The sequence below is a fragment of the Cebus imitator genome, unplaced genomic scaffold (genome assembly GCF_001604975.1).
Source record: "Cebus imitator isolate Cc_AM_T3 unplaced genomic scaffold, Cebus_imitator-1.0 Scaffold10, whole genome shotgun sequence".
Lineage (NCBI taxonomy): Eukaryota > Metazoa > Chordata > Mammalia > Primates > Cebidae > Cebus > Cebus imitator.
Window position 1 is genome coordinate 3,356,134 of NW_016107325.1, and position 25,119 is coordinate 3,381,252.

The 25,119-nt window shown below is 41.2% G+C and overlaps 1 protein-coding gene and 1 pseudogene across 9 annotated transcripts in view; one reads left to right on the top strand and one right to left on the bottom strand.

Annotated features, from left to right (window-relative positions):
• Positions 1-25,119, top strand: part of TANC1 (tetratricopeptide repeat, ankyrin repeat and coiled-coil containing 1) — a 262,375-nt gene that overhangs the window by 68,180 nt on the left and 169,076 nt on the right. For 8 of the 9 annotated variants that reach the window (XM_037745373.1, XM_017547471.2, XM_037745386.1 and 5 more), the window contains exon 3: positions 19,076-19,153. The exons of the other annotated variant lie outside the window; for it this stretch is intronic. In XM_037745373.1, the coding sequence (XP_037601301.1) occupies positions 19,093-19,153 (61 nt within the window). In that variant the 5' untranslated portion in view covers positions 19,076-19,092. The remainder of the gene's footprint in view (positions 1-19,075; positions 19,154-25,119) is intronic. 9 annotated transcript variants of the gene reach the window in all.
• LOC108316856 lies at positions 12,928-17,146 on the bottom strand (annotated as a pseudogene).

Genomic DNA, 25,119 nt, shown 5'->3' on the forward strand with positions numbered 1-25,119 from the left:
TTTAATAAATTCAGACTGACTGTCTAGTCTGTATCATTTTCTTTCTCCTACCCTTCATTCCCCATGAAACACTTTGTAAAGTTTAATGACAAGGCTCCTTATAGCTCCTGGAAGACAGAAAAATAAGGGAGCGTTTACAGGCTGCCTTACCTCAAATGCTCTCCATAGATTGGCTTTTTGGGGTCACGTCAGTTACAGCTGGCATTGGTTCTGCCTCGTGCCTGTTCTACAGACTGTCCCGTTAACTTATTTGCGTTTTCATCTCTCTTCTTCCCCTGGGTTTCAAGGAAGATCTTCTAGTTGTGTGGCTTGCTAACCGTGTGCTGAGGTTTTCCTGTACTGTAGTCTTATGTGTAACTTGTGAAACAGAAATACCTATGTTAATGCCAGGAATGATGGCTCATGCCTTTAATCCCAGCACTTTGGGAGGTTGAGGCGGGAGGATCACTTGAGGCCAGCCTGGGCAATACAGACCTCATCTCTACCAAACAAAGCAAAAAAATGGCTGGGTTATGGTGGCCAGCAACTGTAGTACCAGCTACATGGGAGGCTGAGGCAGGAAGATCACTTAAGCCCAGGAGATTGAGGCTGCAGTGAGCTCTGATGGTGCCACTGTTCTCCAGCTTAGGTGACAGCACGAGACCCTGTCTCAAAACGATTTCAAGAGGTTTGGTGAGGCTGGAGGCTCCTAATGTATACGATCTTTGTTCAAGTCATCTTTTTATTTGTATTCTGTCTCCAGTGAGTAGCATGTAAGTAGGACTCAGATATTCCCTCCTTTAAGAAAGAGAATTGGTTGAGAATGGTGTCTCTAATCCCATCTTAAATGAGCACAGCTTGGAAGACTGTGGCTATTTATGCTCAGCCATGCACAGAGGAGGCAGTGAACAGGAGTCTCCAACACATCCAGGACCAAATGGCTGAGTGGGGGCGTTGAAGAAACTGACCAGGCTCCCTTCTCTGTGGGTGTTGGAAATACTGCTCCAGGGGGTTGGGGGTCAAGGTTAAAGGAGCTTCCAAATTGCTGTGAGTTCTTGAAATGTCTATGAGATGTGCCTGTGTACTCTGCCATCTGTTTTGTGTGACTTGCCAGCAGGATTTCATTTTCTGCACTTACTTCTTCTGTCATACCCTGCTATCCATGAGGAATGCAGTGGCCACGTTGCTCCCCAGAACTTTGGGGGATCCTGCCAAAAGGTAGAGTGTCTCCACAGGGACAGGGCAGCAGAGTGCATATCACAATTCTTGTGAAGTTTTAAAAATTAGGAATGCTGGGACTCACCTGAGGTATGTTGAACTAGAATTTGGGGAAGGAGCAGTCCCTGCTATGTTGATGTTGTTGTTTTAAAGCTCCACAAGAGGTGATAGTATATGTATATCATGAAGTAAGATAGCCACATATGGGCCAGGCACGATGGCTCATGCCTGTAATCCCAGCACATTCGGAGGCTGAGGTGGGGGGATTGCCTGAGCTCAGGAGTTCAAGACCAGCCTGGGCAACATGATGAAACCCTATCTGTACTAAAAATACAAAAAAAAAAAAAAAAAACAAGAAACAATTAGCCGGGCATGGTGGCACACGCCTGTAGTCCCAGCCACTCGGGAGGCTGAGGCATGAGAATCACTTGAACTCAGGAAGTGGAGCTTGCAGTGAGCCAAGATTGCACCACTGCACTCCAGCCTGGATGACAGAGTGAGACTCTGTCTCATAAGTAAATAGATAAGATAGCCACATATGATAAAGAGTTTGAAGGATACATAAAATTAGTTACCAGAACATCCGGAGAGATTGCCTGCTTAAATTCAGTGACGCGTACAAAGCGTGAGTAGTAGTTTTAGGGGAACATATTTCAGAATTGTCAGATCTTCAAATTTTTTGCTGTGTATTAATGATAATTCTATAGTAGTTATTAATATTTGAGATATTTAACTTTTGAAAAATATTTGTATGGGAAGTAAACTTAAAAACCTCTTAGCCTGAGCAGATGTTTAGGGGAAATGTTTTGAGCTCCACTGACCTGTTTAACCAGTTGACACTGCCAGCCCAAACATTCCCTTGTGCCGTAATTTATATCGTAAAACCATTTTATAATTTTAACTTAAAATTGCATGGGACAGCATTTTCTATGATTCTAACACTACAAAGAACAAGAAAAATGACATGGAAGAGCAATTTACTAAATTCAACCGGAGTTTAGGCTTATTGAGAAATCCAGGTAGAAATCTGCTTAAATGGAATTATGTAAGAGATTTGCCTATTGAAACCAAACCTGTCTTCCTGTGGTAACACATTTCTCAAAGTAACATTGAAATAGCAATTTAAGTGTATTGCCCTTAGAGATTTATCAGAAAGGAAATTTATTTAGAAAGTTATGTTTTTTCCCCCTTCAGTTTTTGTTTGGCAGAGAATTCACTAATTTTTTTGCTTCCCTGGGAGCAGCTTTAGAAAGTAGATGGGAACTTAACAGCAAAGATCATGTTAAACGGTTTTGTGGTTTTAGACTGCATCTCTTTTGCAAATTTCTTTTCTGTGAAAGAAAACCTTACAACCTGTTGCTATTTGATGTTTCATTAATTTGGTCAGTTTGAGGGAGAATGGTAAGTTTCAGTTTTGAAGCTAAAGAATTTTACCGTTTAGGAGGGACTGACCCTACAGATGGCTGATCTCCTGATTTCCTTGGCCTCAATAGAAACTGCCTTTGTCCATGTCCCAAATGGCCTCTGATCACTGAACCCTGTTGTGACTTGTTAGCCCTTGATACCACTTTTCTGTAGTATTTGATACTACTCATCAATACTCATCAAAGCTTTCTCTTCTGGGTTCCTGTGTACCACTCTTTTTTGAGACGGGGTCTGGCTCTGTCAACCATGCTGGAGTGCAGTGGTGCCATCTCGGCTCACTGCAACCTCTACCTCCTGGCCTTAAACGATCCTCTCACCTCGGACCCTCAAATAGCTGGAAGTACAGGCACAAGCCACCATGCCCGGCTAATTTTTTTTGTATTTTTTGTAGAGACAGGATTTTACCATGTTACCCATACTGGTCTCAAACTCCTGAATTCAAGTGATCCACCTGCCTTGGCCTCCCTAAAATGCTGGGATTACAGGCATGAGCCACTGTGCCCAGCCCCTTTGCACCATTCTCGACTGCTTTGTTTTGGCTTCTTTAATTTCTTCTTAGGTCCTGCTGTGTCTGCCCTTGTATGTTCCTGCTTCATACTTGGTGGTTGTCTTTTAGTCTGCTCAGCCTTTTGGGGGGAAACCTCAATAATTCTGTGGCTTCAGCTGCTCTCCACACTTCAACAGACCCCCAAGTCTCTCTGAGTTCATTCTCCTCTCAGACAATCTTTTGGACATTTCTGCTTGGATGACTCATAGGTACTTTTAACTCAGGATATCCAAACTGAACTCATTTCCCCCTAATTATTGCCTGTTTCCTGCTCCCTACTCCAAACCACTCACCCTATGCTTGTCTGCTTTTCCCATTTTGGTCATTGGCACTACTTTCTACCATGTCACTCAAGCCAGAAATTTGTGACTCATCCTTCAGCCCTCCCTCAGCCCCATTTTTAAATTGCTGATTACATTTTATCATCCTAATTTCCTAAATAAAGAAGGAAAAGGCAAACTTAAGTCATTCCACTGTGAAAGGAAAATATCTTGGGCCCCAAAATCAGTAAGCTAAAAGGGAAATTCAAGCTGCGAACTACTTAGGACAAACCTGCCTCTCATTCTATTCAAAGTCATCCCTCTGCTCACTGGATAAATGCATACCTGATTGACTCCTTTGGAAAGGCTAATCAGAAACTCAGAAGAATGCAACCATTTATCTCACACCTACCTGTGACCTGGAAGTCCCCTCCCCATTTCGAGTGGTCCTGCCTTTCCAGACTGAACCAGTGTTCATTTTACATGTATTGATTGAAGTCTCAGGTCTCCCTAAAATGTATGAAACCAAGCTGTACTCTGACCACCTTGGGCACATGTCATTAGGATTTCTTCAGGCTGTTTGAAGGGTGTGCATCTTCAACCTTGGCAAAATAAACTTTCTAAATTAGCTGAGACCTGTCTTAAATTTTGGGGGTTCATACCACTAACATTTAATTATGAATGTATAAAACTTATCACTGGGCCTATATAAACAGGTGTAACAAGACATTAGTGACCATTTATATAATAAACATTTCATGCTAGGTATAGTCCTATAAACTTGTCATGTTTTATTTATGATTTTTCACAGCTATTCTGAGATGTGTCATCTCTGTTACAAGTGAGGAATCTAGAGTCAGCTTAAGTGCAGGTCCGGGGCACAGGGCAAGGAAAGCGTGATATAGTTGGGGTTTAGAACTACGGGCTGATGTTGGTCGACCTGACCCCAACACCTTTGCCTTTGTTATTATGCCACCTTGTTTTGAGTTGTTTCCATAATTCCATAGTACTGTTGTAGATTTCTGGCAAGTAGATTGACTTTTGGGGGCAGTAACTGGTCTTGTTCGTATTTGAATCTGTTAACATACGTTTTTTCTTTTTCTTTCTTTCTTCCTTTCCTCCTTTCTTTCCTTTCTTTCCTTTCCTTCCTTTCCTTCCTTTTCTTTCTTTGTCTTGCTCTGTTGCCAGGCTGGAGTGCTGCAATGGCGTGATCTTGGCTCACTGCAACCTCCGCCTCCCAGGTTCAAGCGATTCCCCTGCCTCAGCCTCCTGACTAGCTGGGACTACAGGTGCATGCCACCATACCCAGCTAGTTTTTTGTATTTTAGTAGAGACAGGGTTTCACCATGTTGGCCAAAATGGTCTCGATCTCTTGGCCTCTTGATCTGCTTGCGCTGGCCTCCCAAAGTGCTGGGATTACAGGCGTGAGCCACTGCATCTGGCTTTGGATCTGTGGACATATATTCTTTCTTATAATCAGTGGTAAAGAAATGACCCTTGATGGTCCATGCCATCTGTGGCTTCATCTAGGTACCAGCCGTGGCTCCTCCGTGAACTGTGTATTAGCTGGGTGGCCTGAGATGAGGACAGTGAGATCATGCTGCTTGCCCTCACGGGGTTTTTATGAGAAGGAAATGGACTGCTGTACAGGAACGTGCTTTCCGATTAAGGGCATTTTTGAAAAGTTGTATTCAGTTGTGGGAATTGATCATTTGCTGGCTCATATGAGCCCTCTTCATTTATAAACAACAGTATGAACTTAGAAATTCTTCTGGATTTCTGATGTTGATACTGATCATTCTTGCACAGACAGAAAAGGCAATAAAAGACCTTGTTAATAAACATAGTACATATAGACCTAACTTTTATTAGTCCTTAGTAAAACTAGAACAGGTAAGGATATGATCTACAAAAGTCATACAGAACGTTTTTAGGTTTAGGCAGGTGAATGAAAGCAGAGTCTACTGAACTGTTTTCTTTTTGTAGAGATGGGCTCTTGCTATGTTGCCTAGGCTGGTCTTGAACTCTTGGCTTCAAGCCATTCTCCTACCTTGGCCTTCCAAAGTGCCGGGATTACAGATATGAGCCACCGTGATTGACTCTCTTTATTCTGTTAAATTGATCTTGGAGCATGGATGGACTTGTTTTGTGCTGTACCACAATGAATTGTAAATTGAGACGCGGCCATTCTGTATTTTTTTTTTTTCCTCTTAGGCCCCTTCATTTGCCCTGTTCTGAAAAGGAAATGCTTCTTCCTAAGACTCCCTTTTCCATCATATTTAGTTTTTAAAAAAGGGTATCTGAGGAGAGAGCCCTTTTAATAAATACATAGACCCAATCTGTTATTGTGGAATTTAGAAATTGTTTAACTTTTGAAGTCTCGGTTTTTTACAAAATTGTCCTGAAAACTTGGGGCAGTGCTGTGTATTTTGCAGAGTGTTTTTGTTTGTTTGGGGTTTTTTGTTTGTTTTTTTGAGACAGAGTTTCCCTCGTGTTGCCCAGGCTGGAGTGCAATGGCACAATCTCAGCTCACTGCAACCTCTGCCTCCTGGGTTCAAGTGATTCTCCTGCCTCAGCCTCCTAAGTAGCTAGGATTACAGGCATGCGCCACCATGTCCAGCTAACTTTGTATTTTTTTAGTAGAGATAGGGTTGCTCCATGTTGGTCAGGCTGGTCTCGAACTCCTGACCTCAGGTGATCCGCCCGCCTTGGCCTTCCAAAGTGCTGGGATTACAGGCGTGAGCCACCACACCCAGCCTGCAGAGTTGTTTTGATTGAACCTGACAGACTGTGATGGAACCATAGGTCCTTGGTGGGTGATAGCCATTACCATCCAAACTTCATTACCAGAGGCCTAAATGTTCAGATTTAAAAAGGGTTACATCGGTTCATGATAAGATTCAAGAATTCATTTAAGTGTAGAAAGGGAGGGAGGAGAGTGTATAATAACAGTGGTTCCTGGGAGTGTGGACCATGAGGGACTGCTTCATCATCAGTTGGAGAGCTGCACCTCAGACCTAAAAAACAAACAAAAATGAATTCCAGGGTGGGGTCCAGCAGCCTGCCTCTAAACAAGCATCCCAGGTGACTCTGATGTACTTAACTGGTCTAACATTGCAGATTTCAGCCTGAAGTCTACCAGAGGGATGGTGAGGACCTCCCCAGAATGGTGGGAGCGAATGGAGGGGAACTTGGACTGGTGAGACCAGAGCCCTGTTTGGCTGTTTACCAGTCAAGGAAGGGAGGCCATGAGAAGGAGGAGGGGCTTTGAGTCTGGTGAACTAAAAAGGGTGGTGCTTTATCAGCAGGAACCTGGACACGGACTAGTGAGTGGGGTTTGGAAGTAGAGAGAGGAGATGGATTTAGTTTTGGACATAGTGAGTTTGTGTAGCCAGGGTTGATGACAGCAAGATGGAAATAAAGTCGTATAACTGTAGCACAGATAAAGAATGGAGAAATGGATTTGTGACTTGCCTGCATGGAGGTAGCGGTTGAAGTGGTTATTCTGGTCATTTTTCCAAGGACTATAGCACAAGAGAATAGAGGGCCAAGAATAGACAGATGTGGGATTGGGTGCGTGGAGTACAACATTCGTTTCTCTTTCAGAAGAGTAAGTGAAAATGCTTAGGAGTACATAGTGACATAATTTTTTGTTTAAGAGTCTCACTCTATTGCCTGGGTTCAAGTGCAGTGGCACCCTCAGAACTCACTACAGACTTGAATACCTGGGCTCAAATGATTGTCCCTCCTCAGCCCCCCAAAGTGCTGTGACTACAGGCATGTGCTGCCACACCCAGCTGATTAAAAAGAAATTTTTTGTGTGTGGAAATGAAGTCTCATTGCTGGTCTCAAACTCCTGGACTCAAGTGATCCTCCTACCTTGGCCTTCCAAAGTATTGATTACAGGTGTGAGCCACCACACCCAGCCTGTGATACAGTTTTAAATTAAGCCAGGTTGTCAGAACAGCATTGCAGTTCTGTCATTTATCTTTAGATCCCATGCTGTATAACAGAGGCTTGTTATTCAATGTGATTTTTATCTGGAAATCCAAGGCTTAGGGTGCCAAGGCATGGTTTTAGTGCATAACTTTCCTCCAAAGGAAGAAGTGGAATGAGGTGTTAAAAGCTAAGATGTGGCCTGGAGCAGGCTGCTGAGATTTTCTGAGTCTCAATTTCCTTATCTGTTGAAAGAGGATAATCATAGTTTCTACATGGTGGCTGTGAGGACTAAGTAGGAGGGTGTCTGTGAAATAAGTGTCTCTACCTCTGTCTGCCATTGCTTTTGTGGTTGGTTGCTGGATTTGTGAAGTGAAGATCTTCCATTTGTTTAGATAAATCTTCCATTTGCATTGATTTATGGTATCGATGAGCTAATCATAAAAAGTTATGTCATTGGAGATGAATGCAGTTGTATGGTTTTCAGTAAATTGTCAGTACATGGAAATATGGGCTTTATTGAGTTTGTGAGAAGGCAAAAGAATTGGCTTGAGCAGTTTTACTGCATAAAAACAAAAATCAGATATTTTAAAAATTATTTTATATCCAGCTTTGCAGACTCACATATTTTGCTGTACCAGGAAGATGTTTTGCTGAGACCATGAAAACTTAGTACATCTGTGCAACATCTTCATTATATCTAGAACAATTTTACATCCACTGTCTCTAATTCAAAGCCATTCAAGAAACATGTGTCTTGTTTTCCACTGGGTTCTAATTGGGCTGTTTTTCTTTAGTGGGAGACGTTTGGACCACACACTTACGTTTAGGAAATAACTTGATAACTGGGCTACATGTACAAGAGTGTATAAGGAGTGTTCTCAGTTCGGATAAAATAGCTTCTGCAACTCCCTATTCCTTCCCAAGAAAAGTAAGCTGTGTGTGCGTGTGTATGTGTGTGTGTGTTTGTGTGTGTCGTTTCTGTGCTGGTTCACAATAGCGATTTTTGTTACTTAGGTCTGAGATAGGTTTCATTCTCTCTGTGTTAAGAGAAGTGGTGACAGAATTGGTGATCAAAGGTTTCATTGCAGAGTTACTAAGTGCTTTAATTGAACCTTTCACTGGGTTTAAGAGGAAAAACATCTGATGTTCATATATGGCATGTAACATATCTTCAGGTATAAGGCTTGAACTTCATAGGTTTGATTAGTTTTATGGGACCCCTATCTCCACCCATAGGAATTAATTCTGTAATTCAAAATTTAGTTGAAGTGGGGTGAGTGTGTTTGCTGTTGGGTTGAGTTTGAATATCTGCAGTTTAGTTCAGAACTACCACCCCAGCTCTAGAACTGCACAAGGCTTGCACCATTCTGGGAAGTTTGTCTGCTGCCACAGCTGAAATACTGAGCCAGACTTAGGTTATTTTATTAGTCTAGAAAGAGTATTGCACTCTTGCAGCTGTTCCTAACCATGAAAACAGAAACCATCTCGGTTACCCAGGATCCATGAGAAACTGGCAGTGGTCCAGTGTAAGTCCGTGTATTTTGGACTCTGAATTATATTTCTCTTCCTACGGGCCTCCCCTGATTTAGGGCATGCAGCTGGGGAATGGCCTGACTGTATGAGGCAGTCAGGGCGGGAGAGGCCAAGCCTTGGGTACCACATTCACTAGGAAGCCTGATCCAGTTAACTGGAACACTGCAGCTTCCAGAGAACCAATGCTGTGAAAGGGTGAGGAGAGCACAAGAAAACAACGAAACCAACAGAATGTGTTAAAAACTCTTGTCTCAAATATGAAATCTGGCATTTTGTTTTTATACATTGTCTCTCACAGTAAATTTCTGGAGTCTTTCTCCTGTCATGCCAGGCCTGGTTTTTGTAGATGAGTTAGTAATTTGGTGGCGATGGACTTTCTTGATAAATAGGACTTTTACAGACTATTCTGAAAATGAATCATGGGACTTGCCTTTAATTGCTAGCGGTGGCATATATGTGAAATACCTGGTCCTGCTAATGTGTGCAATCAGTAAGTTACTGCTTAATTTTCTGAATTTTATGGGATGCTACAGTAAGTAGGCACTCCCCAGAAGTGGGCCCCTCAATCTTGGACTGCCCAGCTTCCAGAACTGTGAGGCAAATAGAAGTTTATAAACAAATTTCTATTGTTTATAAATCACCCTCTCTGTGATATTCTGTGACAACAGTACAAAATGGACTAAGGAATCTGCGAACTTGGATGGGTGGAGAAAAACTTAACTGTATTTCCACGAACCTCTAGCCAAAATATAGCCATTGCTCCAGTCATAAAAGTGGGCAACCAACCACATAACAGGACCTGTAACTTTGTCACATGGAAATTAACTGATTTTTGTATCATATTGTGGAAATAGTTTAAAATACATTTATACCTATCACTGCTTTAAAAACTGCAGTAGTTATAAAACCTGCTGCTGTGTCTTACGCATTAAGCATGCTTTAGTGTATCAGGTTTGCTTTTTAAACATTTTGCTATCTGTGTTTCAATGTAATTAGTTTTCTTTGTGATCACACTACTTAAAAATAATTCAAAAACATTCTGAGTAGAGGGTATAGATTACTAAAGCCATCCATGGCACTTAAAAGGTTACAGATTCATGCCTTGGATGGCACCCTTGTGTCTTTCTCATCCTGTTTGAGACCAGATTTGTTAACATTAAACCTGGATTTTTTTTTTTTTTTTTTTTTTTTTTTTTTTTTTAATTTTTTTTTGGCCTTTGTTTCTAGCATGACTTGTCTGTGACTTTTATCATCTGGAGCTCTGGTATTCCCCTTGTGGGGCTGTTGGAGTTAATTAAAAAATTAAGCCTTCAAGTCCAATAGAGCTTAAAGGGGGGAAAAAAATAAAGCCATTGTCCATGCCCATATGGCTTTTCACACAGGCTTCTGTAAGACTGCTTACAGCAACCAAATGTTTATGGCCAAGAATGTTTTCCCTTACAAATTCCAGAGGAGAGCACAGTGATGCATATGTTGATATCATTGCTTTAGCTATGGGAAGAGATGATGCTGTGTGGCTTGTATGAATTTGATTCAGCTCTCCACTGTACTATCACTGTAGAATATCCTGGTTTAATTTAGAACTTGATATCCAAGGTTAAAACCTCACTAAATTTATTAGACTGTGTAAAATTGTGCAGAGAAAGACATTGAGATCATCAGGCCATTCCTCACTGCATCCTGTCACCGTTTAACAAGCTTTATACAATTTATTCACAAGAAATGAGGCGGTTTTCTGAGTTTTTCTTGAATTAACCTAGTTGCTAACTTCTGGGTGTTAGGAATAGGAGCAACATTGCTTCTATGACACAAAGGTCTCCGCCTCCCCAAATCCTCCACATTGGCATGCTGGTTAAGCTCCCAGGGCTCTCCCCTGTGGGCTAATGAACTCGAAAGCTTGGTCATTTTAGCATATGTTCTGTTGCATGATGCCTCCAGGTCACATGTGGACAACACTGTAGTTTGAAATAACTGGTAACTCGAGGGACTGTGCTGTAGGTGTCTTTCAATGGAAGCAGATTTTTTTTTTTTTTTTTAGGATAGATTTACAGCATGGGATGCTGCTTTAGGAGTGGAGTGTGTGTAAGCGTGTGTATGTTTGGCCAAAGACGATTTATTTTTTTCATCTGTTGAGCAGCTTTGCCTTTGTTTGACTCTCACCACTCCCTGGGGGCTGGTCTCTCCTTTTCATCTGGAAGAGGAGGTCGAGTAGACTAAGTTCATGGTCAGGCTAGGGAGCTAGACTGCCTGGATGCACACTGAGCTGTGTGATCCTGGGCAAGTCACTAGTTTGCGCCTCTGTGGAATGGAGATTAACAGTACCTTCCTCAGACGATGGTTGTGAGGATCTAATGACTATAGGCATGCTAAGTGCTTAGAGCAGGGCCAGGCGTATGGTTAAGTGGCTGCACATTACAATCACCTGGTAGAGTTTTAAAACCCCCCTGCATGGGTATTGAGAACTCCCATCCTAATGAAATTAGGTCCTGGGGAGGTTATAACCTTGTTCAGCAAGTGATTGCAAGTCACTAATAGGTAGACGAGGGTTTTTAATGTCTTATATTTTGAGCATTAAGTGAAAGATCCATCTGTCAGCTACATAAGCAGGAGATCTTTTGTGATGAATAGCTGCCTTTCACAGGCATCTTTGAGGCTGTCTGACCCTTCACTTTGAGGCCAGATGCAGTGCATTAAAAAATGTTAATTTCCTTAGGTTTATAATACCAGACTTCATTCAGCTGGCATTGATAGAGTGCCTTTTAACACTTTTTGAAAATGTCTTCAAGGTCTCCTCTCTTTTCGTACTAAAAGCTTATCACACATACTGTGGCCTCCTCTAAGGGGTTCCTTTTTCATCTGTGGTGATGGTTTATTATGTACTGTGAATACAGTGGTCTTAGGAACAAGAAAGTTTCCCCCTTAAAAATTATAATGCCTACAGGTGAAAGAGACTTGAAATTATCCAATGCAGCAGGAAAGGGAACAGTATTCTTGGTGAAATAATAACTTGTCCAGAATCGCTTTGTATGCATTTTTACCTATTTTCTGGGAGTTGCGATTGCACATCAGGAAGGTGGGCAGTGTAAGTTGGGAATTGTAGTTCTGTTGTATGACACAAGTGGGAAACAACAGGAAAGAGAAAGGAAAAGAGAAGAGAATGTAATTCTGAGTGTGGTGGTTGTGGAGCTAACTACCATAAGGAGAACTGGGGCTTGGGTTTCCAGTTGCTGTAAACCTTTCACAGGGAAATAACCTTGTGGCCCCAACCACCTCCTCCACAGAGTTGTGTGAGAGGAGGAGACCACACTCAGGCTGTGGTTCATACTCAAACCCCAGGTGGTTCTCCAGAAGCTTTTAGCTGCATGGCTACTGGGGCCCTGAGTTGATGTTGGTGTCTACACCTGCTACACTTTGATCTTATGCAAAGCCTCCCTTTCTTTGAGGTGTGTATTCTATGCTGTCCAGATCACCTCCATATTCCGCCTACCTGTAGTTCATTGAGGACTTTGGAGGCAGCTGTTCAGTGCCTGAGCTTTAAAGTTAGGCCTGGGTTCCCATCACAGATGGGAACCTTTACTAATCCTATGGACTTTTTCATTGCTTGGAATTGTTCCACATCCAAAATTTAAACATTCATTGAAAAGAACCAGACTGTTTTCAACTTCCCTATTTATTTATATCGACTCTGTTTTCTTTGATCTCTTTGAGAAACCATACTTTTTCTCTCTGCTATCCTACCTCTCAGGTGTTCATTCCCTCCCTGACCAGCCTTGATTCCATAGCACACCACTTTGAGCACTCCTGTGCTGGCACCTGCACTGTGAACTCCTGATTGTTGACCAAATCTTGCATTCTCTGGACCATCCCTGGATGATTCTTGGAGCTGAGGATCAGAAGAGGGAATTGCACGCCCAGCTTATTTATTTATTTTAGCCAAAGTGCTCATTATGTAAAAGAGCAGAAAAAGAGTGCAGGCCCCCTAGAAACAGGATGAAACAAAACAAGCGGTGCAAGTCTGCCTCTAGCTCAGCATAAAAGCTTGTTGCCCCAGTGGACCATCTTGTTGATGGTCATCTCGAAGAAGCAGTCAGACTATACACATAGGCAGCAGTTTTCTCCAAAACCTCCAAACGGCGCATGAAAGCCTTCATATGTGGGAATTCATCCAGGAACGGGCTTAAACATGCGGTTCTGATCCAAGATGTCATAGATGGGAAAATCCACAAAGATGAGCTTTCCACTGCAAACCATGAGAATTTCTCCCAGGAACATGGAGAATTGTTTCAGTTGTCCAGGTAGCTGTTCTAAGTACCAAGGTTTTAGTTTTTCATGGTCACAGTTGTAACAGCGCTGTATCAGTTGTGTGCGGAAATCTGTTGCTTGGTTCTCTGAAATGTCCATTTGAATCTTTTCTTCAGTCTCGCCACACGTGCTTGCCAGCAATGTAGCACAAGATGGCATTGCTCTGGGTGACCTTGTTCTTCCCATCCATGAAGTTGGGCAGATTAGGAAAGTCCAGGTCTAGCTTGAATATCACATCCAGCCATTGGCTTCAGTCATAATCAGAAGCTCCCTGGCATGTGTACTATTTCTTGTCATCAGATGTATCCGTGAACTACAGGAGCAGGCAGATGGTGTGTGCCAGACGGCAAATATTCCACTAACCCAGAACCATAGATGAGTCACACGACGCGGTGCCACTACTCGTGAGCCTTTGAGGATAGGAGCAGTTTCATCATTTGGTGTTATGGCCTGTTCTGGAGCCTAGTTTGGATGATCAGAGCCATTCAGCTGTCCATTTTATTGTTTTTAGTTTTTCTGAGAAAGGATTCCCCTCTCTTGCCCAGGCTGGTCTCAAACTCCTGGGCTCAAAGGATCCTCCCAAAGTGCCGGGATTACAGGTGTAGCCACTGTGCCTAGCCAGCTGTCCTTTTAATCTCGTACGTGCCTTTCTGTCCTCTACAGGGCTATTCTGAACCTTCATTGCACCTCTCTTACCTTGTTTTCACTTTGTAGAGAAAATGGAGGTGTGAATGTTGTTAGCGTCCTGCCCATGTATGTCCTCATGTTGTCTTACTCCTCCATCAGACTGTACTTGCCTTTGTGTCTCTTGTTTGGCACAGGGTAGCTACTTACGAATGTATGTAGAATGAAAAGCTGGTATTGCTAACCCAACACTATTCTTTAATCGGAAAATTTTCTGGCATTCCTTGCAATTGTGAATATATAGGAATGTTCTTTGTCAATTATAAACTGCTATAAATGTTGGTTGATTGCTTCATTTGGAGGAAATTGCTTATCTGTGTTCATTGCAGCCTGTCAACAAATACTAAGAACTGGGGAGGTGCAAAGCCTGTGTTCTGGCGTCTGTTTGTATATGTTAAAGAATAAACATAGTCCCTGCTTCAGCTCCCAGATTCCACTTGAAATTGTGTAAACAGGCAGTATGGCACTCCAGAAGAGAAACACTTTACTGTTAGTGTTCTTCTATGGTCTCAGACAAGGTGGTCATGGCTATTGCCATTGTGATTATAAGCTGAAATAGATTTTGTCTTGTTTTGGAATCATCTTACTATTTTTGTGTAGGGTGCTTTTTGTTATGTTTTAGGTGCCAACACAATATGCTGTGCAGAGTTCAAATACATAATGTAGAGAGGTTGTGCCTGTCCCCAAAGACTTGGTGTGCTGAAGGAGAAATACCAGAAGTAAAAGTAAGCTTTTGATAATTAATCTAACTTCTAGGGGTTTTAAAAGAGAATCTGTGACATTTGGGAAACTTTGCATGTTGAATGATAGTAGAAATTTAGATGACTTCAGGCCCTTGGCCTTCTAAGAGTAATATTATCTACTGTTCACCTTTTCTTCTCAATGAACATTACAGGAAATTTACTTCTGTTAGTCAATTTCAGCTGGTCTTTCCTTTTGTTGGAGCTCAGGACAGGATACCCCCAATATGGTACCTTGGCATATAAGAGAAACTGCAGAAGAAAGGAGGACCCTCTGCCTCCTCCTGCCTTTCTCCCCTGAAGCATGGTTATGAAGAAATTCTCTGACCTATCTCACCTGACAGTGAGTTATAAGACTCTCATTCCAGTGAGGTCTTGCCCTGTACCCAGAGGATAGGAAGAATCTGGACAGGCAGGCCTTGCTAAGGTCCCCAACTTCAATTATTATTAGGCCTCATTCCATTTGTTCTTCATTGTACCTAAGCCTAAAAATAGTTTCCTGGGTCTCTGCATTCTCAATTCTGAAGGCATTCTTGTGTCATGCAAAACTTTGGTTGAGTAAATTTGTTATGCCTTTCTCTTGTTAATCTGTCTTGTTATAGGGGTGTCAGCCATGAACCTTGCCATGGGTGAGGAAAATATATCTTTTCTCCCCTACACTCTCTTCCTCAAAAGTATGTAGTGGGAAGAAATGACATCTGATGCTCTTCACTTTTTCAAAGGCTTAAGTGTTTGAGTCCAGTGGTACATTTGTTCTACTTGCTGTCATAGAGGCTAAGGTTTAATGGGGCAGAACTTGAGGGATTCTGTTTGGTTGGTATCTGAGTTATACCTGTGCCTTTGGTCTATATCTAAAGTAGGCTGGGTGCAGTGGTTCACACCTGTCATCCCAGCACTTTGGGAAGCCAAGGTGGGCAGATCACCTGAGGTCAGGAGTTTGAGACCAGCCTGGCCAAGATGGTGAAACCCCCTCTCTACTAAAAATACAAAAATTAGCCGGGTGTGGTGGTGGGTGCCTGTAATCCCAGCTACTTGGGAGGCTGAGGCAAGAAAACTGCTTGAACTCAGGAGGTGGAGGTTGTAGTGAGTCGAAATTGTGCCCCTGCACTCTGCTCCAGCCTGGGTAATAGAGTAAGACTCCATCTCAAAAAAAAAAAAAAAAAAAAAAAAAAAAAAAAAAAAAAAAAATACACAGTAAAAAAGAATACTATTTATTATGTTTTATCCTATGATGCTTGTCCATAGGTACTTCCATTACCACACAGTGTGTTGGGCTTGTCATTTAATCTGCTGAGTCTGAATTATTGTGTCAGAAAGGCTGGTTTGCTTCATTTCGATTTGGTTTATGTCCATGACAGCTCAGTATTCACCCTTTAATGGAAAAAATGACAATAGTTGAAGTTGCTGCAGAAGGAGAAGTGTGATGATGCAGAAGAGGAGAGCCTGCTGGCTGCCTACAGAGGTGGACTTCACAGTGCCATTTCCATTGAGGAATTTACCACTGTTTTCCCTTTGGTCCTCAGAAATTCAACATTCTCCATGTCTTATATGGATGGGACTGGACAAAGTGACTCCTTTTAATAAAGCAAAGTTCATGAGAGCTTTCGTTTAAAGCTGGAGTACCGGTTTATTAATTTACTCGGAGAATTGGATCTGTCAGCAAGCCAGACGGTTGTCAGAACTGGACCAGCATACTCTCTCCCCACTGTTTACAGACTAAGAAAGGAGCCAAATTATGAGGTGCTTCTCAGTATGAACAGAACAAGGAGAAGTAGTCATATCATGTCAATGTGTAATAGCACCCAGCTCCAACAGACCAGTGTCCCCATTTCCAGAATTGGATGTGGGGTGTGTGTTTATAAGTCTGCAGATACTGTCCAGCATGCTGGATAGTCTTCTCTGGAGTGTACTGTCATCATTGGCCCCTATGGCCTATTCCTATTCATGCTATTTCCGACCATCCCCCTTTTGGTGGGCATAGCCTGTCTGTCCATTGGTGACTATCAAGTTCCAGTTATGGGTTTTAGGCCAGAGATGATTGAGACTTCCACATGACTTTGTATAGCTCTACTCTGACCTGTGTTAATTTCAGAATTTAACTTGCTGGGAAGACTTACTTTTTTCCTTTCTAGTCTCAGGGAGGGAAGGATGGTTCTTTATTTTTGCACTCAGGTATAATCAGTTAAAGTTTCTCCACGTTGCAGTTTGAATAGCTCTTTTTTAGAATATAAAATTTAAGCTGTTTCTCTCGAGTTGCTATTTATGGAGGAAAACAGGAACTGGAAGAAAAAATTACAGTAGATATTTGATAGCCTCTTTCACTTAAGACCACTGATGGGGAAGGTATGGCTGTCCTGAAAATAGCTGAGTGCCCCAAAATAGGAAAACAGGGTGTCTGGGATGAGATACCAAAGTCAGTGTTACCTAGTCCTTGCCCCATAGGATGCCAGTTCTGAGTGGCATGGTAGGTCTGCTGCCAACTGGTGATGACCTGAATGATTGATCAGGAGCAGCTTCATGGACGTTGTAGGGCCTGAGCTGGTCAGTGATCCAGGTAAACACACGGCTCTAGAAGAGTTCACGAAGGCTGGTGCCAGGGACCTTGAACAAGCTTTGGTGGCATGGCTCCATCAATATTTCTCTTATTTTTTAAGTAGATTGTTTTTGCTAAATTATAAACCCCAAAGATTGGTTGGTTGAAGATGTCTGTGTTTACCAGGCATCTATTGATGATTGTTTTTCTGCCATTTTTTATACTACAGTATTTTTTATTGTTTCCCTGAAGTGTGATTTTTAAGAGGAGTTTGTGTTTTCCATCGTTTCCTTATGGAAACGATTACTCCCTTCCAGTTTTAGTGTTTGTTCTTTAGGTGAAACCTAAATCTTTTCACCACAGTTGATTCAAGCAGCATTTTCAAAAAGAGAATTAGGCTCTAAGCCATGCCCCTTCAGTATGTAAAAACTTGTGTGTGAGATGATTTTACTCTGCTAACCTTCAGTATGGCCTTTTCCAAATTCTGCCTAAGATACTATCTTTCTAATATCACACAGTTTTGTTTGTTGTTACTCAAAGCTGTCAGTGATCTGTGAGGAGAGGCCAGCCTGGTGGAGGGGGAGGAAGGTGGTCCTGCTGGGCTGCTGCAGATTTGAATTCTGGCCCTGCTGTTAACTAGCTGCGTGACCCCTGGCAAGCCAGCCTCCCTGGGTCTCTTGTTTCTTGATCAGTAAAAGGGCTTGAGAAAACAATACAGGCTTGGACCAAATGATAAGAAAGGTCACCCTGTGTGCTTATGTTGTGTGACTCTGTGAATGGCAACACATTGGGGTTCCTTAGACTTCTCAGTGGGTCCCACAAAACTTGCTTACTCTGGGGGCTGAGAGATGGTGTGTGGTGTTACACTGAGGTCATTTGAAGCATTTGCGCTAAGTAGGCAGATTTGGGAGCACTCCTACATAGGAGTTTCTCCCTCCTTGCCTCCCCTCCCCTTCCCCTTCCCCATCCTCATTTCTCCCCCGCCCCCTTGCCTGTTAAAGAGAGACCTGCTTGCCTCCTGCTTCCCTCTTAGTGCACTAATAAAGGTGTGATGGGTAACACAACCCACTAAGATTGGTTACTGTCTGGGGTTGTTAAGTAATCTCATCTGAGTTACTAGTGCGGAGAGAGGGAGCTTAAAGGAGACTGGCTTCATGATGAAATAATGGTCCTTTTGTCTTCTCTTGCTGTGGAGATGGTTTCGTGTTTCATCTTAGGCCTGGGCCGTTGTGGTGTTTTTACAAGCTCAGTACAACACTGCTTAAAGATACAGCTCCTTTAAAGGATTTGGCCATAATGCCACAGGCCTATTCTACTTACCCACCACCCAAAGTTATAACTATATATAGTAAAAACCCACTGTAGTGTGTGCTGTTTAATTGGGTTCCCTGATCAGGGTTAAAATGTGTTCCCTCTGTATTTATTTTGCAAATGTTTGTAAGGTATGCCTCATTTCATAACCTTCCAAAATGTTTTCCTTGTGATTACATAATTAGTAACACCTGTAAAACATTGCCTTTAACCAGTAGCTTCTTTCATTATCTTTTTGATTCCGTGTTCTAGTGCCTTTTGATGAACTGGGGCTGGGAAGCGGTGCCAAATATCTTGGAGAACTGTACCCAGGTTTAGCCTCATAACCTTAATTAGATGTGGAATGCTGAGAATGCACTATTGTATGTTTCTTTAGCTTTTCTAACAACAGTGAACTTGTGATCACTTCATTAAAAGTTTTAGAACATTCCTTGTGTCTTCAGCATTTAGTTTCCCATCATAGTTTATTCATAGAAAATTAATGTAAAACTCAAGGTACCTTAAGCGCTCTGTTTGAAAACAGGTTACCTCTTTTGTCAATGCACAAGTTATATTCCAACTTCCAATGTTTAATTCCTCTTCTCTCTGCTCCTGTTCTCTTTAGAAACAAGAGTGTTGAAAATGTTAAAGGCTGTGCTGAAGAAAAGCCGAGAGGGAGGAAAGGGAGGCAAGAAGGAAGCAGGTATGTGTGCAAGAAGGAGTCCAGCCATGGACAGTGGGCAGCAAGCTTCCCCTCACTCCAGGTTGGGTGGATTTGTTGCTTTGGGAGTGGGTCAGAGAGGGTTACCTGGGTTAAAACAAACAGTATGCTGGAGGCTATGAGAAATGAAATAGGCCAGGCATGGTGGCCCACACCTGTAATCCCAACATTTTGAGAGGCCAAGGCAGGAGGATTGCTTGAGGCCAGGAGTTGAAGACAAGCCTGGGCAACATAAGGAGACAACTTGCCTCTACAAAAAAAAAAAGAAAAAAAATTTAAAAAAATTAGTCGGGTGTGATGGCCCATGCACGTAAATCCTAGCTACTTGGGAGGCTCTGGCAGGAGAATCTCTTGAGCCCAGGAGTTCGAGGCTTCCGTGAGCTGTGATAATGTCACTGTACTCCAGCCTGGGCAACAGAGCCAGACCCTGTCTCTTAAAAAAGAAAAAGGAGAGGAAACATAATTTTGAGCTTTCTTATGAGAAGTGACTTTGAGAATTGAGTTTGGGTTATAACCAAATCCTTTCCCAGAGACTTTAAAGGTTCATAATTTTGATAAAGACATTGAGGGATAGCAGGTGTGTTCAGGAATTTGGTTTCTAGAAAGCTCATTCACTTTCCCACATGTGATTACATTTTATATGTTTGACCAACTGCTGGCTGACTAGTCCTCATCTTTTGGAGTATCAAATTTTACTCGTAACAGGTGGAGTCCCGCTTAATGCCGGACTGCTTGTTTTCATTATGATGAGAACTACTTAATTTGGCTTAAATTTCATTCTTGTTTGTAGAGTTTTGGTGCATATTGTCATTGTGACTCGATTATCATTACATTCCATGTGATAACCTACTCTAAGATATTTTGGTGAACTCTCACTGTTACACCCTTTTTCTCTTGCAGAAAAACTATATATTGTCTACCTGTGTTGTACAATAAAAATAGGTTAGCATGAATTGACTTGCCTGAAATGTTGCATTTCACTCTGTAAACTCATGTTAATCCAGTCTCCTTGGAGAATGACTGGTTTTCTGAGTTACTATGTCAAATAATGTTTCAGTTTTAATTTCTGTTTTAAGAAGTATGCCTATTACTGAAGCATCACAAAATTATGGTTAACTCTTTAATTCAAAGGATCTTGCAGTGCCTTAGGATAATCTTAATGTCTGTTGTTTCCATCATTATCTAAGAGAAGAAGTGGATTTCTAAAATTTTTGGTTATATAGAACCTAGACACAATTTCTATTTATTGATAATTATACCTTAAGCCAAGTGTGCAAAATGACAAACTCACCTTAAAAGTTGAGCCTTTATTGCAAGGCTGCTGTTAAAGCTTCTCATCGGTGCCTGGGTAAGCAGACACTGATGAAAAGGAGAAACTAGTTTTTAATTACATCAGCAGGAGACCATAGTTAACCTTAGAAAATCAACCCCTGGCTTTGAATAATTAATTAGAATTGTTACTGTGGAGAAATTTCAGTTCACAGGACTTCTATCCAGGGGGACATTCACCCTCTGCTGGGTGAAGGCCAAAATGTCTTTCTTGTTAGTTTTCTGAAAGCTGTTTAAAAATAATAACAAAAAACTTTTTTCAGTTTTGGCTCATATGACACCAGTCATAGGAACTGTGTTATTTGCTTCTTTAGAAGTCTTTGTAATTTCCAGCATAAATTTAGATCTTAAGTTGTCTGTTGGGTTGGAACTGCCAACCAGTGTGTTATTTTTCTCAGGACTAGGGTCCCCAAGCCTAAGCTCCCTAGTCAGTAACAGTTCTTCAAAACAGGCCTACCATCTTCTTTGACCAGTGCCAGGCTTAGGAGAAATAGCAATATATTAATGATCTTCAGCACCTGTGTCTTTCAGACACACCAGACAGGAATAATAGTTTGCATTTGAAACTTTTCCAATTTAAGAGCCTGTGATTTTGGGTTTATTTCTCCCTTTGGTCTTTAAAAGCAACTACTGCTTTTTCTGAATAATTTCTTCATAATAATTTCCACATTATGGCTTTTTCACTAATACAAACCAACTTGAAAGAGCGATGGGAACGTTTCCCATAAAACATCTGCATGGTATGTGCCTTTTTGCTTTTAACTAGAACCTGGTTGTATTAGGCTAGCAACAAAGCGGATGGAATTTAAAATCCTGATGAAGTTATGTCACAGGATGGTTGGAGGAATTACTTGGAATTTGGCCACTCATATGTTGAGTCCATGCCAGCTCTCATTATATAAGTAAATCATAGCTAAGTTTTTCTATAAATTAAAGCCGGCTAATCTACCAAGACTGCGCTGAAACTTGGGTAATAATATCTCCTGCAATATGGAAAAATTTTGCTGCACTGTTTCCAATTAAAACCCATTTTTGTTGTAAAGATGAAAGTCATTCCCATATACTTGAACTCATAACCATAGAGATTTAGGAAACATGTCTAAAAACTTGAGTTCAGCTTTTCATGTCCTTTGCAAGTTGTTTTTGCAGGCAGTCTTTTACTACTCTTTTATGTTAAACCTGCTTTGAGAATTTGGAAAATGCAGTAACTGAGATAAACTTTGTATTCTTCAGTGGAAACCAAATATTTTTCAGAAGTATTGAACAGTTCTTATTCCCTCAATTATCCCTAAAAAGAAGTTATCACATGTATCTATAGGTAAAATTGTAGCAAATACTGAATTCCAGCTATATGTATATAAGGATATTTGCAATAGTATGTTTGTTGTTGTTTTTTTCTTTCTTTTGAGAGCCTTGCTCTGTTGACCAGGCTGGAGTGTAGTTGCGTACCATCTTGCCTCACTGCAACCTCTGCCTCTTGGGTTTAAACAATTCTCTGCCTCAGCCTCCCTGTGCTGGGATTACAGGGGCATGCCACCACACCCAGCTAATTTTTGTATCTTTGGTAGAGATAGGGTTTCCCCATGTTGGCCAGGCTGGTCTTGAACTCCTGACCTCAAGTGATCCACCCAACCTCGGCCTCGCAAAGTGCTAGGATTACGGGCGTGAGCCACTATGCCCAGTGGATATTTGCAATATTATGTACGGTGAAACTTAGACTATTGAAAAATCATCAAGTGAACTCAAAATAATTAGCAGAATTTTTTATTTTTGGATTATGCATTTTTACCTAGGAAATGCTTATAGCTGGGCAAAAAGTAGAGGGTATAGAGGCATACTGGAAAATGGAATTTTTAAAATTTTTCCATTTGTTTTTCAGAAAGCATATTCACCTTGTTCCTGCTGTTCCATCAGTGCAAATAAGCACTTGACCTTGAGTTTGGCCTAAGGGAGCAAAAATCAGTGTTAAACCATAATATAGGAAGAAGGCCAGATGAGGACATCTTATTTTTTTTTTTCCTTTCTCTGCTTTATGTTAGGACTTTGATCTAAAAAAAGCAGAGAAGACACTGTGTTTATTTTGAGGCTCTCCAGAGAGGCCTACAACCTTTACCACATGTTTCTTAATTTTAAGTGACCTTTACTATCAGAAAATATTCATGTTACTATTATTACACAGTTACTTAGCTTAAAAATTAAGTAATTACTAGACTCTTAAGATTGAGAGTATTCTCATATTAAATCTGGACCTAGTAGGAGTTTACAGTGGATTTAAGAGCCACACAGGAAGTTAATATCTTTTCTGTACAGCAACACTGTTTGTAAAAATGAATAGGGAAAAGAAAATCCCTCTTTACGGATAGCAACAAAATTTTATCAACCTAAAAAGAAATGTGCAAGTCTTTTTTTTTTTTTTATTTTTTTATTTTTTTTAAAGATGGCTTTGCTCTATCACCCAGGCTGGAGTGCAGTGGCACAATCTCGGCTTACTGTATCCTTGACCTTCTAAGGCTCAGGTAATCCTCTCACCTCAGCCTCCTGAGTAGCTACCATGCTACCATTCCTGGATAAATTTTGTGGTGTTCGTTGTTGTTTTTAAGAGAGTCAGGGTTTTCACCATGTTGCCCAGGCTGATCTCAAACTCCTGGGCCCATGTGATGCACTCACCTCAGCCTCCCAAAGTGCTGGGATTACAAGCGTGAGCCACTGTGACCATCTGTGCAAACCTCACGTTAAAGAAAATGATAAAACTTTGTTGAAGGACTTAAGGGAAGACCTGAATAAGTGGAAAGAAATACTGTTTTCCTGAAGAAGCTGATCCATTATTTTAAACCAACTAGCTCTTTCATAATCATGTAGACATTACATTTAATCCCAAATGAAATCCCCAATTTTTAAAGAGGACTTTTTGTTTAAAGAGTGGTTTTAGGTCCACAGCCAAAATTGGAGGAAGGTTCAGAGATTTGCCCTCACACATGCATAGCTTCCACCATAATCAACATTCTTCACCAGAGGTGTGCATTTGTTACAACTGATGAACCTACACTGACACATCGTTATCACCCAAAGTCCATAGTTAACATCAGGTTCACTCTTGATATTGTATATTCTGTGGGTTTGAACAAATGTATAATGACATACCTACCATTGTTATATCACAGAGTAGTTTCATGGCCCAAGAAATCCTGTGTGTGTTTTTTTTTAAACACTATAAAATTTGAAAAATCCATCTGGAAGTGAAAGTGCTTAAAGAAAAATCAAGGACAATTTGAAAATGTGAGGCAGGTGCATGGAAATGGCCGAGCCTGGTTCACATACCTCTGTTTTAGCTGCATGAGAGCCTGGAAGAGTGTGTTTGGACTTCTTGGCTAAGATTTGTGCAAGGTGGACTTGACCTTCTACCACCATATGCATTGTGGAGGATTCTTCAGTCATAGACATTGGGCGGGTTCCCTCCCCTTCAAAAACTAAGGAAGCACAGATATCTAATTACTGCTCATTGTGGTAGTTGTTACTGCCACATAGCAAGTAAATGGCTCAGCTAATATTTTTTTCTTCTACTGGTCTCCAAGAAATGAGACATAATTTGATGTTACATCTATGATGTAATTAAAGTTCACAGTTGGTAGTGTTTTTGTTTTTTCTTTAAACCCTGGAGATTTTTTCCTTACTCCGGAAGCATTAGGTGGTCAAGGACTCTTGCCCTCTCCAGAGAAGGCTGGTCCCTTTCCCCCTCTGTCCTTTTTCCTGCCTTCCACCAGTCTTCAGTCTATAGTGTTTTGCCTGCTCTAATTCTCCTAGTTGTTCAGTATTGGGTGAGGAAGTAGGTTCAAGCTGAGGCAGAACAGCAAAGTTGAGAACTTTTGATTGCAGTACTGCCTCAATTAAAACATGGGCTGATTAAGGAGTAGTTCCTTAATGTGCCAAAATAATAACTTTATATTAGTCTTTTAAGTTAAATTATTTGTACTCTTTTATTTTTCCCCAGTAGGGGGGCTTAGTTTGAAGCAATTTATTAAAAAAAAAATTGACCTTTACCTTTCTCTCGTTAAAACCCAGGTGGTTGACTAAATATACTTGTAATGATGTTAATTAAAGCATTGGATGGTCTCTAAGTCTCTGTGTGTACTGAATTAATCTGTTAGCTTTGCATCTAATTCTTCACTTTGAATTTCAAGTAGAAGGAACCTATTTGCCTCTGAAGTTTAAAAGCCATTGATGTGATTGTTAAACTTGGTATTTTAAGCCATTCCAGGCTGCAGCCTGGCTTTCAGTCGTACCTTCTAAACATGCCTCAATACAAACGATGCTTTGTTTTATCTGGAAAATATGAAGCTGCTTTTGATTATTCTGTGCTGCCATTGCCCATTTTCTGTGGTTGTGGACTATTATTTAGGAATTTAGTGCAGTGACTGTCTTGCTGAGCTATGAATATTTGGTATATTCTTGTTAACATTCTCCAAAAGTGTTTCCCAAGCAACAAAACAAGCAGAAATAATTCAGTATAAAGGTATTGTATTTTTGTTTTTACTGGGGCATTTAAACAAATTCTTCAAAATGTTAGAACATGATTTAAACATAGAATGGGACTGGTCTGATTTTGTTTTTTTTTTTTTTTT